Source organism: Furipterus horrens, unplaced genomic scaffold, assembly GCF_987537825.1.
Source record: "Furipterus horrens unplaced genomic scaffold, mFurHor1.1.pri manual_scaffold_10, whole genome shotgun sequence".
In the NCBI taxonomy this organism is placed as follows: Eukaryota; Metazoa; Chordata; class Mammalia; order Chiroptera; family Furipteridae; genus Furipterus; species Furipterus horrens.
The window spans coordinates 77438196-77458944 of NW_028327180.1; the positions used below are offsets into that span (position 1 = coordinate 77438196).

General features: G+C 35.6%; 2 protein-coding genes across 2 annotated transcripts; one reads left to right on the forward strand and one right to left on the reverse strand.

Annotated features, from left to right (window-relative positions):
- The first annotated feature begins 244 nt into the window (after nt 1–244).
- Nucleotides 245–5538, forward strand: LECT2 (leukocyte cell derived chemotaxin 2). The gene is given in 3 exon segments (XM_090290253.1): nt 245–249; nt 357–500; nt 5373–5538. Coding segments are annotated over 3 exon segments (315 nt in total).
- A 5642-nt stretch (nt 5539–11180) lies between these two features.
- Nucleotides 11181–18823, reverse strand: LOC150000765 (F-box/LRR-repeat protein 21). Its single transcript, XM_090289462.1, has 5 exons — nt 18753–18823; nt 16250–16616; nt 15680–15802; nt 12166–12337; nt 11181–11824 (listed from the first exon to the last, which is right to left on the reverse strand). The coding sequence occupies exons 1-5, from the start codon at nt 18821–18823 to the stop codon at nt 11181–11183; spliced, it is 1377 nt and encodes a 458-aa protein (XP_090145588.1).
- Nucleotides 18824–20749: the final 1926 nt, after the last annotated feature.

A 20749-nucleotide genomic window follows, 5' to 3' on the forward strand; every position in this document is an offset into this window, starting at 1 on the left:
GGGAAAAATAAGGCTAGGGTAACAAAAGATTCTTTTATGATAGGTTCCCATAAAAAGACAACCCTTTCCTAAGTGGTCTATAAAATTTATTTCCATGGATCGCCTCATTCCCCCAAAATGTGATATAAAAATAATAGCTAATATTTTTTAAAGGCTTCCTAAGTGCCAAATACTATCTTAAGTGCTTTAATCTTTACAACATGGTCATTACTACCTTCAGAGAGGGAGGGTAAAATTGGACAAAATGGAGTAAGGAAACCTGGGAATCCCCACATGTTCTAGCAGCTAACACCACATTCCTGGGCAATGGAGCTCCCAGGGAAGCTCCTGTCTGTTCACTCTTACCTACATCCTAGAAATCACAAGTTTCACCAGGGTGTGGATGTCTTGTGCTCTGATGGGTCTACTGTGTATGTACCTTTCACTGGAATGATTGTGGGTCAGGAGAAACCTTGTAAAACCAAAAATGCCATCAATAATGGTGTTCGGATATCTGGAAGAGCTAAAAGGTGGCGTGTACTTATATATGCCTGGGACACATATGGAAATGTTCAATGTTTATTTACTGAATGCATATTCCATAACAGAAGTTTCACACTTGCTTCAAGATGATAAAGTCCGTAGCATACCGGACATAGGGTATCAAGCTAAAAGAGCTAACGCATTTCCAAAGATGTTCCACTGGTTTCTGGGGAATCATCTTCTTTACGCACACACTCCACCTAATTCTCCAGCTGACTGAGGGCTTTCTTCCTGTGGCTCATGTGGTTTTGTTTAACAATCTATAAACAAAACCACTTTCAGCAATATTAACTATCATGAATAGATTTGTTTACCAGAGTCCCACAACTGGAAAGTGTTGGCCTTTCTGTGAGGTATTTACAAAGGCCTCTATATTCTAGGTAAAGCTGGGTTTCCTCGTACTTCAGGTATTGGGTTTGTTGTTTGGTGGTTTTAATTTTTTAAAGGTATAACATACACACAGAGCATAAGTATACAGCTCTGTGAAGTCTCATAAAGTACACCTATGTAACCAGCACTCAGATCAAGAAAAAGAACATCAGCAGCATCCTAGAGACCCTTTGTGCTACCTTTGTCATTAGTCCCAACAAGTGCAATCACTTTCCCACCATAGATCTGTTTTGCCTGTTTTCAAAGATGATATAAATAGAATTAAACAGCATGCAGTCTCTTTTATGGGGCTTCTTTCACTCCACATCATGTGCGTGAGATTAATCCATATTTTTGCATTATTGTTTTAGCTCCTTTATTCTTATTGATTTATATAGTATCCCATTATATGTATATATCTTCCTCTATATAATCAATCTTCTCTAGGTGGACCTTTGGGTAGCATCCAGCTTTAGGTGATTAAGAAAATGTTGCTAAGAACTTTCTTGCACATGTCTTCTAATGAACACAAATATGTATTTCTGTTGGCAGTGAGTCAAGAAGGTAATCCCTTCACTGAGTAAGCAGCACTTTGTGAGACAGCCCACATCCTTGAGGAGCTATAGGGTGGTTTAGGCCTGAATGACAAGAGAAGCCGCTGCCATTGAATGGAGTCCAGTTAGAAGCCAAGGCCAAGGTTGGCATATTACCTAACAGGCCGCAGAGATGAAGCAGTAATCAGATTCATCTGAAGCACAGGGAGAGAGCTGTGGCATTGTCCAGTTAATCATGGTGACCCTAGAATGAAATAGATGGGCAGCCTACTAAAGCTTTATTTAGTTTGTATAATGGAAACACTCTAGGTCTGCTCCACAGAATTCTGACTTCAATAATGACAGTAATGGGTCACAAATCACCCCACCCCAATTCCCAGACTTGAGCCAGTTCACAGTCCCAGAGCCCCTTGAATGAGAGGGAGGCTGAGTCTCTTTGAGGAAGGACTGTCACACAACCAAAAATTTATACTGTCAACCTCACTCCTAGCTATCCCCAAAGGGACCTGCGGCCATTTAGCAGAATGACTGTGCATTGGGGAAGAACTAGGCTTTTCAGAGATTATTGGACACTCACTCAAAACGAATGCTAATTCCTGGCAACTCAAAAGGCCACTGTGGTCCACCAGTCAGACTAAGGACTTGTAGGGCTAGGTAATCAGTTTTTCACTAGGGCCCATCTTACAGTGGGCCCAGTGCACCCACAAGTCCACCCTGTGGCATTATACTGTTCCCAATTGCATAATTAGAATCAATATGCTCAGCAACTGGCAGAATGCTGTAGGAGAGGAAGTGCTGGGTCACTTGGTGCATGTGTACTTTAAATTTTAGTATTATAGATACTGGCACAGTTTCCCAAAGTAGTACTACCAACTTACACTCCTACTAAGGGTGTATGAAAGTTCCAGTTGCTTTATACACAATACTTGGTGTTATTTATCTACCTTTCTCATTTCAGCTATTCTGATGAGTATATAATAATATCTCACTTAGCTTTAATTTGCAATCCCCTAATAGCTAATAAAATTGAGGACCCTTTCACATTCATTGATAACATGGATACTGCCTTTTGTGAGGTCCCTATTCAAGTATTTTGCCCTTTCTTGCCTGTCTTTTTCTTATCGGTATGTAGTTTTTTGTATTGGGTTGGCCAAAAAGTGCGTTTAGTTTTTTCCACATGATGGTTCTAGTGGCGCTTAGTTGTCTTTAACTTCATTCAAAACAATTTTGTTAAACTGTATTGTGACAGCTGTCATATCAGAATGCATTAAAAATACTTATCCAAGTTGGTGAATTTTGTGCAGCCATTTTAATATTGAAGATAGAAGAGATACACAACATTTTTAGCGTATTATGCTTTATTATTTAAAGAAAGGTAAAAAATGCAAGTGAAACGCAAACAATTTGTGCAGTGTATAAAGAAGGTGCTGTGCCTGGTTGAACATGTCAAAAGTGGTTTGCAAAGTTTCTTGGTACTATTGACATTTTGACCAAATAAGTCTTTGCTGTGGGGCTGTCTTATGCATTGAAAGATGTTTAGCAGCACCCTGGCCTCTACCCACTAGAAGCCAATAGCAGGAGATAGCTGACATATTCAAAATATCCAAATCAATAAAGTTATTGGTGAAAATGAAAAATGTGTCTTTTATTTTACAGAAAAAACTAAACTGACTTTTTGGCCAAATCAGTATACTCTGATTATGAGTCCTTTGTCAGATATACATATTTTTAAATATTTTCTCCTACTTTGCTGGTTGTTTTTCATTTTTAAAAATCCTCACCAGAGGAAATGTTTATTGATTTTGAGAGGTGGGGGAGGCGGGGCAGAGAGAGAGAGAGAGAAGGGAGAGAAGAAACATTGATCAGTTGCCTTCTGCACACACTCTGACCAGGGATTGGACCCATACCCTAGGTATGTGCTTTGATCAGGGATCAAACCTGCAACCTTTTGGTGTATGGGACAATGCTCCAACCAACTGAGCTACCCAGCTAGGGTGTTCTTTACTTTATTAATATTTCTTTCAATAAATAAAAATCCTTGTTTTTAATGCAGCCCAATTTAGTAATACTTTCCTTTATTGTTAACACATTTTCCCACCTTGAAGTCATAAAGATATTCTATGTTTTCATCTACAAGCTTCACTGCTTCATCTTTCATATTTAGAAGTATAATCCATCTGAAACTGTGTAAGGAATGAGATGGAGGTCAACATTATCCGCAGACTGATATCTAATTGACTCCATACCATTAACTTGACAAGGCCATTTTTTTCCCTACTACACTTCAGTATCTTTTGTCATAAATGAGAGGGTGAATATACATGCGTCAATTTCTGGTGGTTCTATTGTGTTTCATCAGTCATTCGTCAGCCTTCCACAAATACCACAGTGCCTTAACTACTATAGCTTTAAAATACACCTTGATATCTGATAGTATAAATCTGCCAACTTTGTTCTTTCAGATTGCCCTGGCAATTCTCAGTCTTTTGCATTTCCAATTATAGAAAGAGTTTGTCAGTTTCCACCAAAAAGCCTGCTGGGACTTTGACTGGATTTTCACTGGTTATATATATCATATTTAAAAGAACTGCTCTCTTAAAAGTAATGAATCTTCCAATGAATGAATATGTTATGTCCTCCATGTATTTAGGCCTTGCATTGTTTTCAGTGTAGAGGTCTTGCACATGTTGTTTATATATGTACATAAGACACAACTTATTAATTTTGTTTAAATCTTCTATGGCAGTACTATCTAATAGGAATATAATAAAAGCCATACAAGTTATTTTAAATTTTCTAGGAGTTACATAAAGTAAAAAGAAACATGTGAAATTAATTTTAATAATATATTTTATTTAACCTAATATCTCCAGAATATCTCCATTTCCAAATGCAATTAATATAAAGATTGTTAATATTTTACCTTTTTGGGGTACTGTCTTCAAAATCTAGTATGTACCTTGTACTTAGAGCACATCTAATTCAGATTAGCTGCATTTCAAGTGCTAACAAGTGACATGTGGCTGTTGGCTACCATGTTGGATGGCACAATTCTATAACCTTGCTTAAGTTTTCTGTCCACTTGAAGTGTTTGCAATGATATAAATGTGTTGAAATCTTGTATTACTACTGGGTTTCCATCTATTTCTCCTTGTATTTTCTGAAGTCTCTGTTTTATATAGATGGTTTCTGTGTTATTTAGCACATGGACAGTTGTCACTGTTGCATCGTCATTGGATTTAGCATTATAAATGGTCCTTCTTTGTCTTGTTTCAATGCTTTTTGGCCTAAATACCACTCTTTGGTAACAAGATAACTCTTGTTTTCCTTTTGCTTCCATTTTCTTAGCAAATATTTGTCCAGCCCTTAATTTTTAGCCTTTTCCCAATGATTTTTTTCTACACAGCATAGAACTGAGTTTTCCTTTTCAAGTTAATAAGAAAATCTATTTAACAGATGAGTTAACATTTATAGATATGACATATCATTGTCATATTATGTTATAATTATAGTATTATATTAACTTGATTTCTCTATTTAGTAGATCTTTATTTAAATTTCTTTTTGGTATTTAGAAAGATTTGTATTCTTGTGCCGGTTATTTCCATTTTTCCTTGTCTTTAAAATCTAATAGTTTAATCAGAGTATGTCTTGACATTGTTCTAGATCAATTTTCTCAGATACCTAGTATTTTTCTGTTATTGTTTAATGTCTTTATTAAATTTTCATTTAAAACTATTCTTCCTTGAGCATGTTGCAATTTTTGTCTTTATTCCTGATACAATTTTGTCATTTTACTCTTCCCTCATTGAGTTCAATCAACTCTCTTTCTGCCCCCCCCCCATTTCTGTTCTCATTTCTTTTACATTTCTGAATGAAGGCTATTAAAACTCAGATAATGGATAACTTTACTTCTTCTTTTCTTTTAGGTTTCTGTATTAAAATGTACTTTAAGCCAATTAAATATAAAGGTTCTATCAAGAAGGGAGAGAAACTGGGAACTCTATTGCCCTTGCAGAAAGTTTATCCTGGCATCTAATGCTATATACACATTGAAAACTGTGACTAGAGTGATCCCATCATGTACCTATAAATGAAAGACAAATGACTAGATCACTAGTTAGAAAGCCATCTTTTTAGAACCTGAATGCATATCCTGCTTTTCAAGAAATTCGTGTTCAAAAAGAAGCAGAATAAATGCATGAAAGTAAAGAGTATTTTGATTTGACCCACCACCACTTTCATGTTTTTGCATGTCAACTAATTTCTCAGGGCTCATTGATCTTTCTGTAATGTATGATATCTGGGATGGGCTTTAAAATAAAAAAGATTTCTAAGTCCTAAATACATGGAATAAATAAACATATAAATTAAAGCTGGTGCAGACTACATTTTTAATGATTCTAAAACTAGATTTCTGCTTGGAAAAAAAAAAGCCTGAAACTATTTTTATGGTACGAGAATAGAGGGTTGTACAATGCTGGACACACTTATGCACAATAATATTAACTGAATAAATTGGAGGCTTCCTTTGAGTTAAGGCTGTGGAAAATTTCAGCAATTTCCTTAGGTTTGTCAAATTGGTTGGATCACGATCTGCTTGCACGGATAAGAGAGAATTCATTAGTCTTTATATCCACACATTCCCACACTGTATATAAGTGGTAGATCTTCTAGGTAATGAATAACTGTAGCCTAAGAAAATATGTAACATTCTAGATTTCAGTACGATTGCATTACAAAGACTACTAGAAAGATAAAGAGGTCTATCCTGACTTGAAAATATCTCATGGAACCAAGTCCATCAGCCTCATTGAGCCATATGTATATCATAGCTACTTATACATAACATTGGCCCTGGCTGGTTTAGCTCAGTGGATTGAGCGTCGGCCTGCGAGCTAAGTGTCGCTGGTTCGATCTTCCAGTCAGGGTACATCAGAGAAGGAAAACTCTGACTCCAAAAAACCTCCGCTGCCTTGCGGCATACCTCTTCAGGGGAAAGGCTAAGGGAGTAAACCCCGACAGAAAATCCGGAGCTGGAGTCCCTAAGGCGGTTTGACGTTGTAGTCAACACCGGCAACTCCTGCGGCGCACCTGAACCCAAGCTGTATCGACTCCGTCTTTCCCTTGGACCCTTCAGCTGCGAAGAGAGGGGGGGTCTGCTGCATGGGCAACAGCAGACCCTCCATATTACCCTGCCCAGGCTCTGTAGCTTCAGCGTCATCGCATGATGTCGATTCAACACGGGAGGAGACAGATACCATGTCACTCCCGAGTCGGACTGCACAGCCATTTTCGGCGGTGCAGATAGACTCTTAAGAAGCTACACCATCGTCTCTCGAGACGGACGGCTGCCGACGACTATACATAACATTGTATATCTCTATTATTCTTTCCAACGGGTACCAATGTGAAATAAGACCATACAAATGTTCAAAGGACCAGAAATAATATGAGTCCCTAGAGTCAGTAAGAAATGAATAAGTTGAATTCATCATTCTGGAAACTTCCTTCATAAACTTTTGCTTAAATCCTGTTGAAATGTAGAAAACTCCAGCAGAATGACTTCATTCTAAGTGTAGATATGTTAGAAGAAAATGTAATTAATTGAAGTTTACTACTGGCAGGAAGTGGCTGCAGCTGTATACTAAGACATAGGTATAACAATATTCATGACATCACTATTTGTCAGAGCAAAACGTGGGACAACTCAAATGCCCATCAACAGTGAGATGGACAAATAAATTATGGTTATAGAATGGAATATTATGTAGCACTTTTAATAAATAATTCTTAGCTAACACAATGAATCACAGCAATACTGAATTTTAAAAAAGTCCAAAAGATCAAATATAGCATGATACTCTTTTTAAAAAGTTAAAACAAAGCCAAAACATAAATTTTAGGAAAACATAAGTATGTGATAAAAATATATAAAAAGAAAATCAAACAAATAATGAACATTAGTAACGTAAGGACTTGATAGGAAAGAACCACTCAGACAAATTTAACTTAGTATCAGTGCTGTAGTTTTACAGTTAGGAGGTGATTTCATGGGTATTTATCATTGTGAATTACAGTGGTACCTTGGTATTCATCATTAATTCATTCCAACAAGTGGCGAGCAAGCGACGATTGATGAAGCATTTTTTTCTGCAGGGCGGCCTCATGACTCATACAAGTTCTAGCAAGTGCCGAGCACTGAAACATTTTTTCTCGTCAAAATGCGATGAGTACAGGGTTTGATGACTTCTGTAGCCAACGATACCAAGGTACCACTGTATATGTTATAGATGTAATAGGACTTGCAGGTGGGTGGCCAGAAAAAAGTTACTGATGGTTCTCAGATAGTTTAGAGTCTATACAACACAATTAGTAATTTCTCATACCTAGTTAGATGTTATTCTCTACTATGTTATAATATCTTTTACAAGGCTAGCAAATTAATAATTTAATTTTTTGGTTATAAAAAAAAGAAAACTATAACCAGCACTATCTGGTTTAATAATCTATCTTATTCATCTCCTCAATGACAAATAACTTTAGGTTGTTTCTAAAATTTACATTGTTTTCAAAGGGTAAAGACTGTGTTCCTACTGAGGACACTAAAAGGATATAGCACACAGACTTTAAAGGCAATTTTTGAAGAGCTCTAAAACGTTTGAACAATGAAATATATGCATAGCTTTCTAAATAATCAACCTCCTGAAGTGATCGTTTTAAAAACTAGACTCATTACCTGGAATGGAGAGCTTCCCCAAGGTTGAGCAAGAATGCTTCTTTCTGCCTAGCACTCCACAAGAACTCTCATATCTGTTGAATGGAAATGCAAACTTTAGACAAAAGGACTTCTTTCTTAGGAAGAACTAGAATACAGCGCCCTCTGGTGCATTATATCAGAGTTGTATTTTTAAAATTTCCTTTTCCTTTAGGTTTGTGTGTCAAAATGTTCAGCTTAAAGTATTGTAAAGGTTCAAAAGACCAAGAAGTAATAGTATTGAGTAACTTATTTTTCCTTAGTGAAAGTTATTATAATAATATACATAAAAATATGGTGTCAGGTATTAGTCTCACTGACTGTAAATAATGCGAACAAAATCAATTTTTATTTTGGAAATGTTTTTAAGTTTTCTGCAGGAAAGTAATTCAGTGGAAATACAAGTTAAGTGGCCAATTTAGAGCGAGGCCTACAAAAGGAATAATTCTTATATCCTTGTGACATTTATCACATTTAGTGACATATCAACAGAAATGCATATAATTTTAAAATCTGTCCATCTCCCTACTATTTAGTATAATACAAATGAGCCTTTCATTCATAAGGAAGAAAAAACAAAAATTTGAGAATCCTATTTTTGTGTCTCTTTGGTACAACCTACAAATAGAACCTTTTCTCCCATTCCTTCCATTTACATTTTGCCTACAAAATTACCCTAACTTTTCCAGAACCCTTTAACACATGCAAAAACACAAATTTAACATGAACAAGTCTGCTTACAGAACTAAAATATTTTTAAAAGCCTAAAGCTCAAAATTCATCTAATATCAAATTCTTTCATTTACCTAGAATCCTCTAATCTTAGGTAAACAGTACTTTTCATGGACTTCCACAGTAAATGGAGACATTTTCATTAAACGAAGTATCAAGAATACTCCATATTTCCTCATCTTGTTTTTGGTGGCATAAAAATGTTTACTTTTCAACTTATCAGCCCAGTAAAATCAACCATGGTCTCATTTAATTGAGCTGATGAGTTTCACTCTTAAGTTGGTTTTTGTTTTTTTAAGAGTTATTATAATGCTCAGTTCACTGGGTTTGACTAGTGGGTCACTACAGACCACTATTCAGAGCAGCAATTTCTCATTCGATGTATGAGAGGCCACTTGTACTCGTTATTTCTCTATGCTGGTGGGCTACAGGAATAAATTCCCCCTTGACCTCTTCCCTGTTCTAGTTCCTTTCTGTTTTGCTTTGTTATTCTCTAGTGCAAACACCACTGGCATTCTATCACCTTACTATTCCGGTACATATTCTTGAATACCAGGTGAGTCTGGAGGTTTATGTCTTCAGCATCTCCACCATTACTCTGACTGCAACCAGTCTGACTCCCCCAACTCAGTTATGCCATTTCCTTTATGTTCGTTTGTCCTGGTATTCTAATCAGACTGTAAGTTCCCTCTTATTAGCTGATTCTGCACTCTAGGAGAGTGCAGAAATCTTAAGGTATAGCTGATATAATCTGCAATAGTATTAACTGTCTTTAAGAAATTGGTTTTATTTTTCAACCAGTAATATCAGCTCCACTAGCATTTATTCAGTGTGTACTAATATACTACACACTGTTTTGAGAGGTTTGGACTCAAAGGTGAATGAAATGAGATGCCTGTTCTTAAAAAATACTCAAAAACTGGGAAATAAACAGGTAAAGTTTTCTTTTTACTTTTAAATTGATATCTTAGACAGAAATTTAAGATACTGAAGGGAACAAGTTTGAAAAAGAAAGTACTTAAGTAAAATTGATTGAGTGCCGATTATGGTGCTAAATGTTATGGTAGATGCTGGGAACACAACAGTGAGTAACCCCAACAGTGACCTGACACTGCCATGGAATAAGCAGATAATCATACAAGTAAATAGCCAATTACAATAGTGATAAGCGCCACACAGGCCAGTCACAGAGTGCTGAGAGTCACCGAGGCTTCCCTGGGGAAAAGAATCTAAAGGAAAGATCTGAGGGAACAAAGAGAGTAATCGAAGTAGAATAATTACCCTCTTTGTTCTGAGAGGGTGTGTGTGGCAGTCTTAAGGACCCGAAAGAGAATGGGAGCAGAAGGGCGAGGGGCAGCTAGGTGAGAAGAAAATGAGAGCAAAGTAGGGCGAAACCAGACCTTGTAGGACCTTGTGGGTCATTTTAAAGATATATCTTCATCCTAAGGTCAATACATAGGGATGAAAGAGTTTTACTGTATTACTGATTGAATTGTAAGATCACTCTGAAAGGATTTGGCATCATTTCAGATACATAGTAACAGATCAGTAAACACTGCTTCTCTCCCAAACACACTGCAAAATTTACTTTTTTATCTCAGCAGTGTATTTAATCAATTAACAATCACAGTATGTTCATAAAATGAATCAGCATTATTTAATTTTAGTCTAATGTCAATTTACTCTCAAGTTAATGTAATAAAGTAGGATTCCAAGTGTACTGGAAATTAGAAGTTGTTTATTAAATCATAACATGATCTAAGTACTAAAAATTAAGTATAATTAAGTCAATATCTGTATCTATATTTTGATTTTACTCTTAGTTTTTAATACTAAATTATTTTATAAAATATATCAATACTAAGATGAAACAGAAACAATTAAAACAATATAAAGTTGTGAATGGCATAATTTAAGGAATCCAAATCTCAATATTACAAGTTCATTTAGCAAGGTAAAATATACCTTCAAGGAAGGCAAAGCAACTTATCTAGAAACTATTGTAGTTTTTAGCATATCAACTACCTAACCACAACACAGTCTCTATGCTGTATTTAGGAAAATTCCTGGCTTTTCAAATGTCTTGTGTTTTTTTAAATGTTTTTGCTGCAACCTATTAAGACAGTTTGCAAATGATGAAATACTTTACCTAAAATATTCCAACAATGCATCTTAAATTTTACATTTGCATAGACTAAAAGAAGCTAATCTTTTGATTAAAAATAAACTCAATCTTTGGTAGTCAATTACCAAATAGGCATGACATCAGGGAACCATATTCTTCCCAGGTATTTGGAAACTTCATTGTGAATTTCATCTAGGCTATAATTGTCATCAGGGACCAAAACTTCCTCCATTACAGAGAGTTGAGTTAGCCTGGTCCCACACAGTCTTACAAACTCAACGAATGCACTGCAGCTGACTTCACATTCACTCAGGCCCAAGGCTGTGAAGTTTTTACAGTGTTTAGCAATACAAATAAGTTCATCATCAAGAGTCTGGAGACCATTGGCACATACCACTAACTCAATTAGTCTTGGACAGTTAAGACCTATCCGTCCGAGAATTGCTTTGCTTACTGAACAGCCAAAATACAGGTGAGTAACTGGGGTTTTTTCATGGAAGAATGTCTCAAATTCCTTTTCACATAAAAAGAAGTACATAACAACATTAACTCCAGGGGAGTGTTTAATAAGTGCATCCCAACTTTGTTTTTTAATAGAATGAAATTCAATTTGTCCAGGATTTTCACTCACAACATCAATTCGAAGATGTTCAAGGTTAACATGAGTCTCACTTGAAAGTGCCAGGAGAAGTTCATCACTTAGCATGTAATAGTTCAAGGCCAGTTCCCTAAGGCCTTGACAATGATCAGCTATACAAAGGATTCCTGTGGGAAATGGGAAAAATTCTTAAGAACGAAGATCATACTAATAATAATGGTTTGTCAATTTACATTTGATATTAGTTATTCATTGTTTACTAAAATAGACATCTAATGATTTTTGAGGAGATGGATGCCAAGATATACATAATTATATATAATAATATATGTATAGCTAAAATACTCTTAGGAGAAGCAATTTAAACTATAACTTACAGATTAAGACTTCTTTTGAAAAAAGATTAATAAATTATGTTTCAGAAGCATGTAGTTTTCAATAAGAAATTGCATTGTTACTATTATTAGAGTAAAAAAATATCATGCAAGCTTAGGAAAGTATAACCTACCATCAGATGAAACATGAGGACAACTACTCATTTTTAGGAGCCTTAGAGTATCACTGTTATTGGCCACGAGAATCTTCAGTGAGGGATCATCCACGGGTGTGTCTTCGATTTTGATTGATGACAATGATTTTGAGTTGATAAAAACAACTGTAAGTGCTGACACAAAATGAGACTTGCATGGCAATAAGAAAAACAAATGTGAAAACATGATTTAAAGATCTGTAGCTTCAATCAAATAGTTCATTAAAACTAATATATCAACATATGCTTACAATAACACAGTAAAAGCAATCAACATATTACTGTTTTTCATAGCACCATCAGCCAGTAGAAGACATTTTTATAACAAAATACAGTTTTTTTAAAATACTTTTGCAACTCATAAATGGAATGGTGAGAAAGGAAGATGTTTCAAAGATTTCATAAATATGTCTTTCAATTATTTTCAATCTTAAGGACTTAGTTTTCAATATTAAAAGGTTATGATTATATTTATTTCCTAGATTAGAAGTGGCAAGTTATGGTCTGCCAGCCAAATCCAATCCATAGTCTTATGTATAGCTCATGAGTTAAGAATGGTTTTTACATTTCTCAATAATTGCAAATCTTTTTTTGAAGAATATATCATGATGTGAAAATTGTATGAAACTCTTTCAGTGTTCATAATTAAAGTCACTGTAACACAGTCATGGTGCTCCAAGTGTGTATTGTCTATGTCGGCTTTAAACACTGCTAGACGGAGCTGGTAGTATTGCAACAGTAGAGCTGCAGCAAAACTGCATGAGCCACAAAGCCTAAAATATTTACTGTCTGTACCTGTTCAAACCCTGCCCTGGAAGGTACAGAATTTTTATCTGGTTTATTCACCCCTGTGTTCTGAGCACCTAAAATAGTACCTGGCACAGAGTAGAAGATCAATAAATATCTGCTGATGAATAAATGATGTCATTCTTCGGTGACATGCTTTTTGCTAGCAAATTAAACAAAAATAGGTTTTGAAAACTTTGTTTTAAATATTGACAAACTAAAGCTTATTTATAGTTGAAACTCAAAATGTGTGGGGTTTCACAAGTTTTCAGATCCAGTATTTTTGGGTACAGACAGGAAGTCTGGAGACCAAATCCATGCATGATCATTTTTCCTTTTTCAAAATCTATTTGGGTTCTACTAATGGTCTATTGTCCCTATTAGAATGACCAAATTGGTTACAAATCTAAATTAATTTATAAGAAAACCTGTTGGTGTATACTGTTAATCGATTTACACAAATTTTAAATAGCAGATGGCTAGACCTCTGTACTAAATTTTATGATGGCAAAAATTGTTAGAGAAATATAAATACATCACTCTTTTTCATTAAGAAATGTAGAGGTTTTTCCCCCCTTTAATCAGCACTCAGTGGACTCTTTTAATCCTGAAGGACACTGTTATGCACTAGGATACAGGCATCCCCTGCTTTTCGAAAGTTTGCTTTATACCATTTCACTTTTATAAGACCTACATTAGTACCTGTTTTCAGGAACCGGAAATCCAAAGAGGATTTCATTTTTATGAAAAAAGACAAAAAGCAAAGATAATGTTCAGCATTTGTTTTGCAGTGAGCGGTTGTAGAGGCAGCGTGCCCCTTGACAGTGAAAGGGGCCCCGCCCAGCTCCCCTTCTCCAGGAGCTACGCTCAGCCTCTCAGCATCAAGCTGCTGTGGCTTTGAGCTGTGTCTGTGAACATCTCTGCTTCATATTAGTTTGTTTTGCGTATCTGTTAGTAAGATGTGTCCTAAGAGAATGGCTTCTTTGCTTTATGCCATTTTGGCTTACAAAAGGTTTTATAGGAAAGCTCTGCTTTTGGATAGCAGGGAAAACCTGTACAAATTTTATTATAGCAACAATATGTTCTTTTTAGCACTTTTTATGCCTAGCAAAATGCTGCACTTTTATCTTACTTTCCTTCAGTTTACAAATTAAAAAAAAGGGGAGCTTAGGGAGATCCACAACTTCCCTAGAAGCCACATAGCTCATTTTACTAGGGAGGCAGGGCTGGAGATGAAGCCTGCTGATCGCCGTTGCCTGGCTCTGGTGCCTGCATCAGTTAACCTGCAAGCTGGCTCTTGAAGCTGATGTGCAATATGAGAATCTAAAACTTTTAGGCCAATCTGATTCCACAGTTTATAAATAAGAAAATAACCATTTAGAACAAGTAGGTTTCCATCTCATTACTTATATTACTCTAATCCCCAAATGACCCATTTTTCAGCACATCTCTTAAAAAGATAACAAGCTAGCAGAAATGCTTACTAAAAGAGAATCATGGCAATTTATGAGAGAGGAGATGTCACTATTCCTCTACCCTCTTCTATAGGAAAGTTTCCATTAGCGAGTTTTACTGACAACCATAATTTAACGCTTATTATCTATCAGGCACTATTCTAATGCTGGGTTTATAATGGCAAATAAACAAATCAAAATATCTCCCTTCAAGAAGTCTATGATTTGGTCCGGGGAAAAGAGAGTAAATATGTTAAATCAATAACGTGTTTTGAAGTACTGATGAATAATATAAAGAAACTAAAATATTTTAATATAGCAGAGTAACTGGAAGAGTGGGTGCTGTTTTAACAAAAGTGGTCAAGGAAGGCCTCTCTGAGGAGGTGGCATCCAAGCTGAAGCCTGAACGAAGAGAAGACAGTTACTAGTTTCTGTGGCAGAGACTGCTGAACCTTCATCCTTTCTTCTTTGGTAATCTAGTCCTAGTAGTTAGCTGGGCACATTGCCACCAGCCAAAAGACTCCTAGCCTCCCACAAATCTGGTGTGGCCATAGGGCTAAACTCTGGCCAAGAAAACAAACAGAAGCATTAGTCTCCTTGAAAAGGATAGGGCATACCCTTCTTCCCCCATTGCTTCCATCCAGCTGTCCAGAATAAGGACGTGATGGCTGGCGCTCAGAAAGCCATCTTTGACGTTGAAAATGAGGAAAACATCTTGGAGAGAATGGTGGGCCTGGAGCAAGCCTGGGTTCCAGACAACTTTATACCAGCTATGGACTGTCTCACCTAGAAATTCCTTTAGCATAAGAGAAATAAATTTCGGTCGTGTGTTTTAAGTCACTGTTGTTTTGGAATTTCTACTACATGGACTGAAACAAAATATAGTTTATTTAGTCAAATACTATGCTGCTCCACCTCCAATGGAGAGATTCTAGAATTCCAGGAAAGACATCCATTCACACATATTCAAAGTGATTAAGTAAATTAGCACTTGAAAAATCATACATCTAAAGTTTATATTAATGACATTTACTGGGGAAACAATTACTAAAATTTATCTAAAGAATGAAACCATGCATAAACTATTTCAGCAAAAACAAGTGCTAGTCAACAGAAGACTGCTTTAAATAATTCTTTGAGTACAAGCAAAATATTGGCTGTTTTGAAGAGAAGAATCTTTTCTGCTAGGTTGCCAATATTTAAGAATTTTATAATATTTAAGAATCTCACACACAAAAAAATGCCATATTTACCTTTGACATATTCATAAAACTTGGTTTGGCTGTTGAAATCAAGCCCAAGGTCTGGATAGAACAATTTACCAGCTGAGAAAGTATATCACAGGCAGCTTCTGCTGACTCAGTGCTACTATCAACCTATAAAGACAATTTTAAATCTTAATTTCATGAAGGTAACTTATTAGAAAGTTACTGGCAAATACTTATTTAATAGAATTCATTTGCAAAATTGTGTTTATGCCTTCAAACTATAAATTAATATTTTTTCTTTATGCAAAATGTCTCAGATAAAAAAGTGAGAAAGATAATGACAAATTAATTTTCTAAGCATTTTATACTTTCAAATCTTTTACAATTACCTGAATTTTAATAATAGCATCCAGGTGAAGAAAACTGAAGTTTAAGTTATTCAATTATAGCTCAAGTTCTACATCTCAATCTATGCAAATAACTACAGAAAAACAGGAAATAGTTTGAGATAAAAATTCTGCAAAATTCATTGACTGCTTCAACACAAGGATGTAGATATTAAAATTGTTGTTAAACTATAAGTCATGGTCTCTATTGAATGCTTATTTTTCTTACCTTAAAGCTAACATACTGAAGATGGGCAGCATGCTTTTTTATAATCTGCTGAATGAGATCAGGATGAGTAGACTTAAAATATGAAGTAGCTGACTGGTTCAGTTCAAATTCAAACTTTCTCCAAAGGTCAGGAATATGAAAAACTTCATTCCATCTCTTACATACAGAAGATGCCCGGGCTCGATCTATTAAAGGAAGATACTGAAAAATGCGTAATACTACATGGGGAGGCAAACTCCCCCAGTCTAGAAGAACAGTGTACATATGAGTCTGGTTGAGGGAAGAGCAGAATCCAAGTTTTGGCTGCTTTGCTGCTGGTGAAGACGGGACAATTTTATTCACAACAGATAAATTGTTCCTCTTCATTCTGCAAACATTAAAAAATGTTAAATGGTCATTTTCCCGCATTTCCATCATATATTGTGCTCTGATTGTACAGAACAAGAACATTAGACAGTAAGAAACAGTGTAAGACAAAAGTAATCCTCCACTACGTGCTGCTATGTGCTGGGATACGGAAATAAATAAGAGGGAACCTGTTCTCAAAAAGCTGTGGCCAAATGCTGAAATGCAGCGACAAATGCCATTACTGAAGTTGGGACAAGTTGCAGGGGAAAAATAAGGCAATGCTATGTTATTGAGTTTGTGTATGGGAGGGGGTGGCTGGGGAGGCTTCGAAGAGGAAATGTCCAAGAAAGCTGCATATGTCCCAGGTTTATTCGTGGTCAATTATTGTATTCTTACCATCTCCTACACAGAAGGAAGCATTACATTGCAATTGCGCTAAGAACTCCTGGCAGGGTGTGGGGGGGCGCTGAGGGACAGAACTGTAAAACACAATTAAAAGCATGGGTTTCAAATAGTTGCAGCTCTGCATTTACTATGTGATCTTGTCTGAGCAGATTAATTTAAGCCTCAGTTTCCTCATCTGAAAAGCAGGGAGAACTGCAGTACCATCTCATAAGGTTGTTGTGAGAATTAAAATACCTTAAGTGCCAGCACACAGCAAGTGCTTGATAAATGTTGCAACTGTTGTTATTTTAAATTGTCCAATGCATTTATATGAACAAATTTCATTAAGTTGAAGCACAATTCTAACAAAATGTCAGATGATCTGTTACAATTTTCATATGATACCCAAGACACAGGAGCTCTAGAGAAATTGGATACAGCAGGACAAAATCTGTGTAAGCAACAACCTAACCATTACCTGCCAATGTAAAACAGCAAAGGAAAGAGCAACCTTCCCCAGCAGAAAGAAATGATAAATTTCAGGTATTAGTTAGCCTGAAAGAGAGCTAAGTTTCAACAATTTTCAGGTCCAGATATACCTGAATGTATTGGGTTATCTTGTACTCTTCCTACACAAGAATGCAATGTATTTTAAGTATGCAATTATTTGAGAGGCAAAGTAATGGTAAGAGTAGTTCTGAACTCTTAACTTTGGTTGACTATTCCATCCTCTCTTCACCCTTGAATGCTAGGAATTCAAGTGTCGTAATTAAAAACATATCTTTAAGTCTAATGGAATATTTATTTAATATGTAAATATCTCTGTCTTATGAGACACTCTGTCTGATGTAAAACATTTCTTAATCACAGCATAGAGTTGGATCCCAAAAGCAGGTCTGACCTAGTCACTGAACAAAAGAAAAGATCGTCTTTACGGCTTGGAAAACTGAAATGGAAAGCAAAAATAGTTGCAAAGCTGTGTCTCGAGCATTAGGCAAAAGAGCTACCACATACATTTTAATCTGACTAAAATTACATGCATGATGGAGAACTGGTCCAGCAGTACAATATAGGATATGTGAAACTGCTGACATGAACAATTCAAAGCATATGCTATTCTGAAAGGGCTGATTTAGTCCTTAATGCTAATTCCCTAAAATAAAATATGACGGCCCAGGGACAGTAAAGGATAGGACACTGAATTCTAAACTCTGATGTGGAATATATTTATTGACATTTTGCTTGCAACTGCTTTATTTGGTAGCCTACAGAATGGATAGCTAAAATCACTAAGGTATTACAAAAAAAGTTATCCCGAATATAATCCCTCACTAGAAAATCAATGAAGCCAAAAATAAAACAAAGACTTCTTTCAAATGTCAGGTTTAAAAAACTGCCTTGAAATTCTAAACACAGCAATTGTGCTATATATTAAATCTGACTATAATATGATTATTAAAATCATTTGTTTAGTAAGTCGTTGAATTGCCAATTAACTGCTATAATCACCATAACTAAAGAATTTTTTATACCAAGAATTCTATTCAAAATAACACTTTAATTTCCCTTTTCCTTGCATATATTAGTTTTCAGAGCATAAAACTCACCCACAAGTCATAAATTTCATATAAAATAATTTTATAGCAAATGAGCATCATGTAAGACAAATTTTTCTTTCTTAATCTGAAAATGATACAAAAATTCCAGCCTAAGCATGTATGATCGTTTTTAGAAATTGATCATTTCTTTTTCAAACTACCAACTTTCTGACCTAAAGAAGGCTTCCACACTGAATGAACAAAATGAAGTAGCTGCTGCCACAGGGTCCTCACCAGCATCCATTTGATTTCACTTCCTAGGTTGGCAAAATACCACAAAAACACATTTATCAGAATGTATAAGTAAAAATCCAATAATTTTGGTGCTTAGGATACTTATATATCATTGTACATGTTGAAGTTTTTGTTAGGAAATTATTGATTACAAAACTTCTTCCTATTCAGAAGTAAACCTCTCAAAAAACAAACAAACAAACAAAACATAGCCTGGTTAGTGGAAATACTGCAACACTTGCCAGAACTTATACTTGAAGCTCTACTAAAAGAGAAGGCAACAGATCAAACAGCCAAATGGCTCTGAAAATTCCCATTTTGATGAACATATATGGAGAGATACTACAAAAAATTTAAGGTAGTCTATGACTACATTTATTTGTTAAGAGGCTGTGTAAATCATTCAGTTCCACCTTTTAGCAGCACATACTACTACTACAATAGCAATACTGGGTTGGTCAAAAAGTTTGTCTTTTTTCTCCCATAAGATGGCTCTAGTAGTGCTCAGTTGTCTTTAACTTCATTTGAAACAATTTTTGTTAGATTGTATTGTGACAGCTGTCATAGCAGCGTGCATTTTGAAAAACTTATCAAAATCGGTGAGTTTTTGTGTAGCCATTTTAATATTGAAGATGGAAGAAAATACCCTACATTTTCAGCATATTAGGCTTTATTATTTGGTAAAAATGCAACTGAAATGCAAAAAACAATTTGTCCAGTGTATGGAGAAAGTGCTGTGACTGATCAAACATGTCAAAAGTGGTTTGTGAAGTTTTGTGCTGGAGATTTCTTGCTGGACGATGCCCCACTGTTGGGCAGACCAGTTGAAATTGATAGCAATCAAATCGAGACATTAATTGAGAACAATCAATGTTATACCATGTGGGAGATACCCGATATACTCAAAATATCCAAATCAATAAGGTTATTGGTGAAAATGACAAATGTGTCTTTTATCTTATGGGGGAAAAAAAAACATACGGACTTTTATGCCAACCCAATAATTAAATAAGCACATAAAACTTTTATTAATTATTGTTCCCATATGAATACAGTTTGTTTGACTAGTCGCTATTAATAGAACATGTTTCTACGGTTTTTAAATTTTTCATTTATATTGATAAATAGAATTGATTCATTCTTACTTGATTCATTCATATTGTCTTTGGCCAATTTTAGGCACAGTGACGTGTTAAGAGTTAGAAGCAGTTTATGGACATGGAAGAAAATAATAACTGGTCTACACTATGATAAAACTCAGTGCCGTGGTTTCATGAATAAATATCATAAAGTAAAAAATAAATAAATGCATTCTACAACTTTTGTAAGCCAAATTACATAGAGGAGGTGGAAGAAGCAACCTATTAAGCAACTAAAAACTTCTTTTAAATTTCTACTGCCTACCAGCTGCTAGCTCTCAACCTCTCTCTGAACGCTATTCCTAAAATAGAGCTTTGAAGGATAGACAGGGAGAATGTATGACAGACCAGTAACCACAATTTAATATCCTCTACTGCCATCTGTTCTACTATAATCCAAATCACTATTTTCCAGTCAATAGCAAGGTTGGCTCACTCTCTTTTATATTCCACTGCAGAAGTAGGAGAAAGGAGCTACCAGGCACACAGTTAGAGGAACACCACAAATAAGAGAAAGACAAGTTGAGTGACTTGTATCCCCCTAATCAGATGACACAAAACTTTACTGACTGCAGAAACTTTTCTATATTGTTATCAGTCTGGCTACTTCTGTGCTTGCAGGCCATTCTTTATGCTAGAAAATGAAGAACTAACCTGGTAAGGGTATATAAATAAGGAATCGCCACCTAAGACCCCTAAGAAGACAGCATGCAAGCGTCTATCTCAACTCAGTCCGCTGGCATCTTCAGGATCAGATGGCTGGCTTACTTGATTACTGCAGGAATTTGATTGCTGTT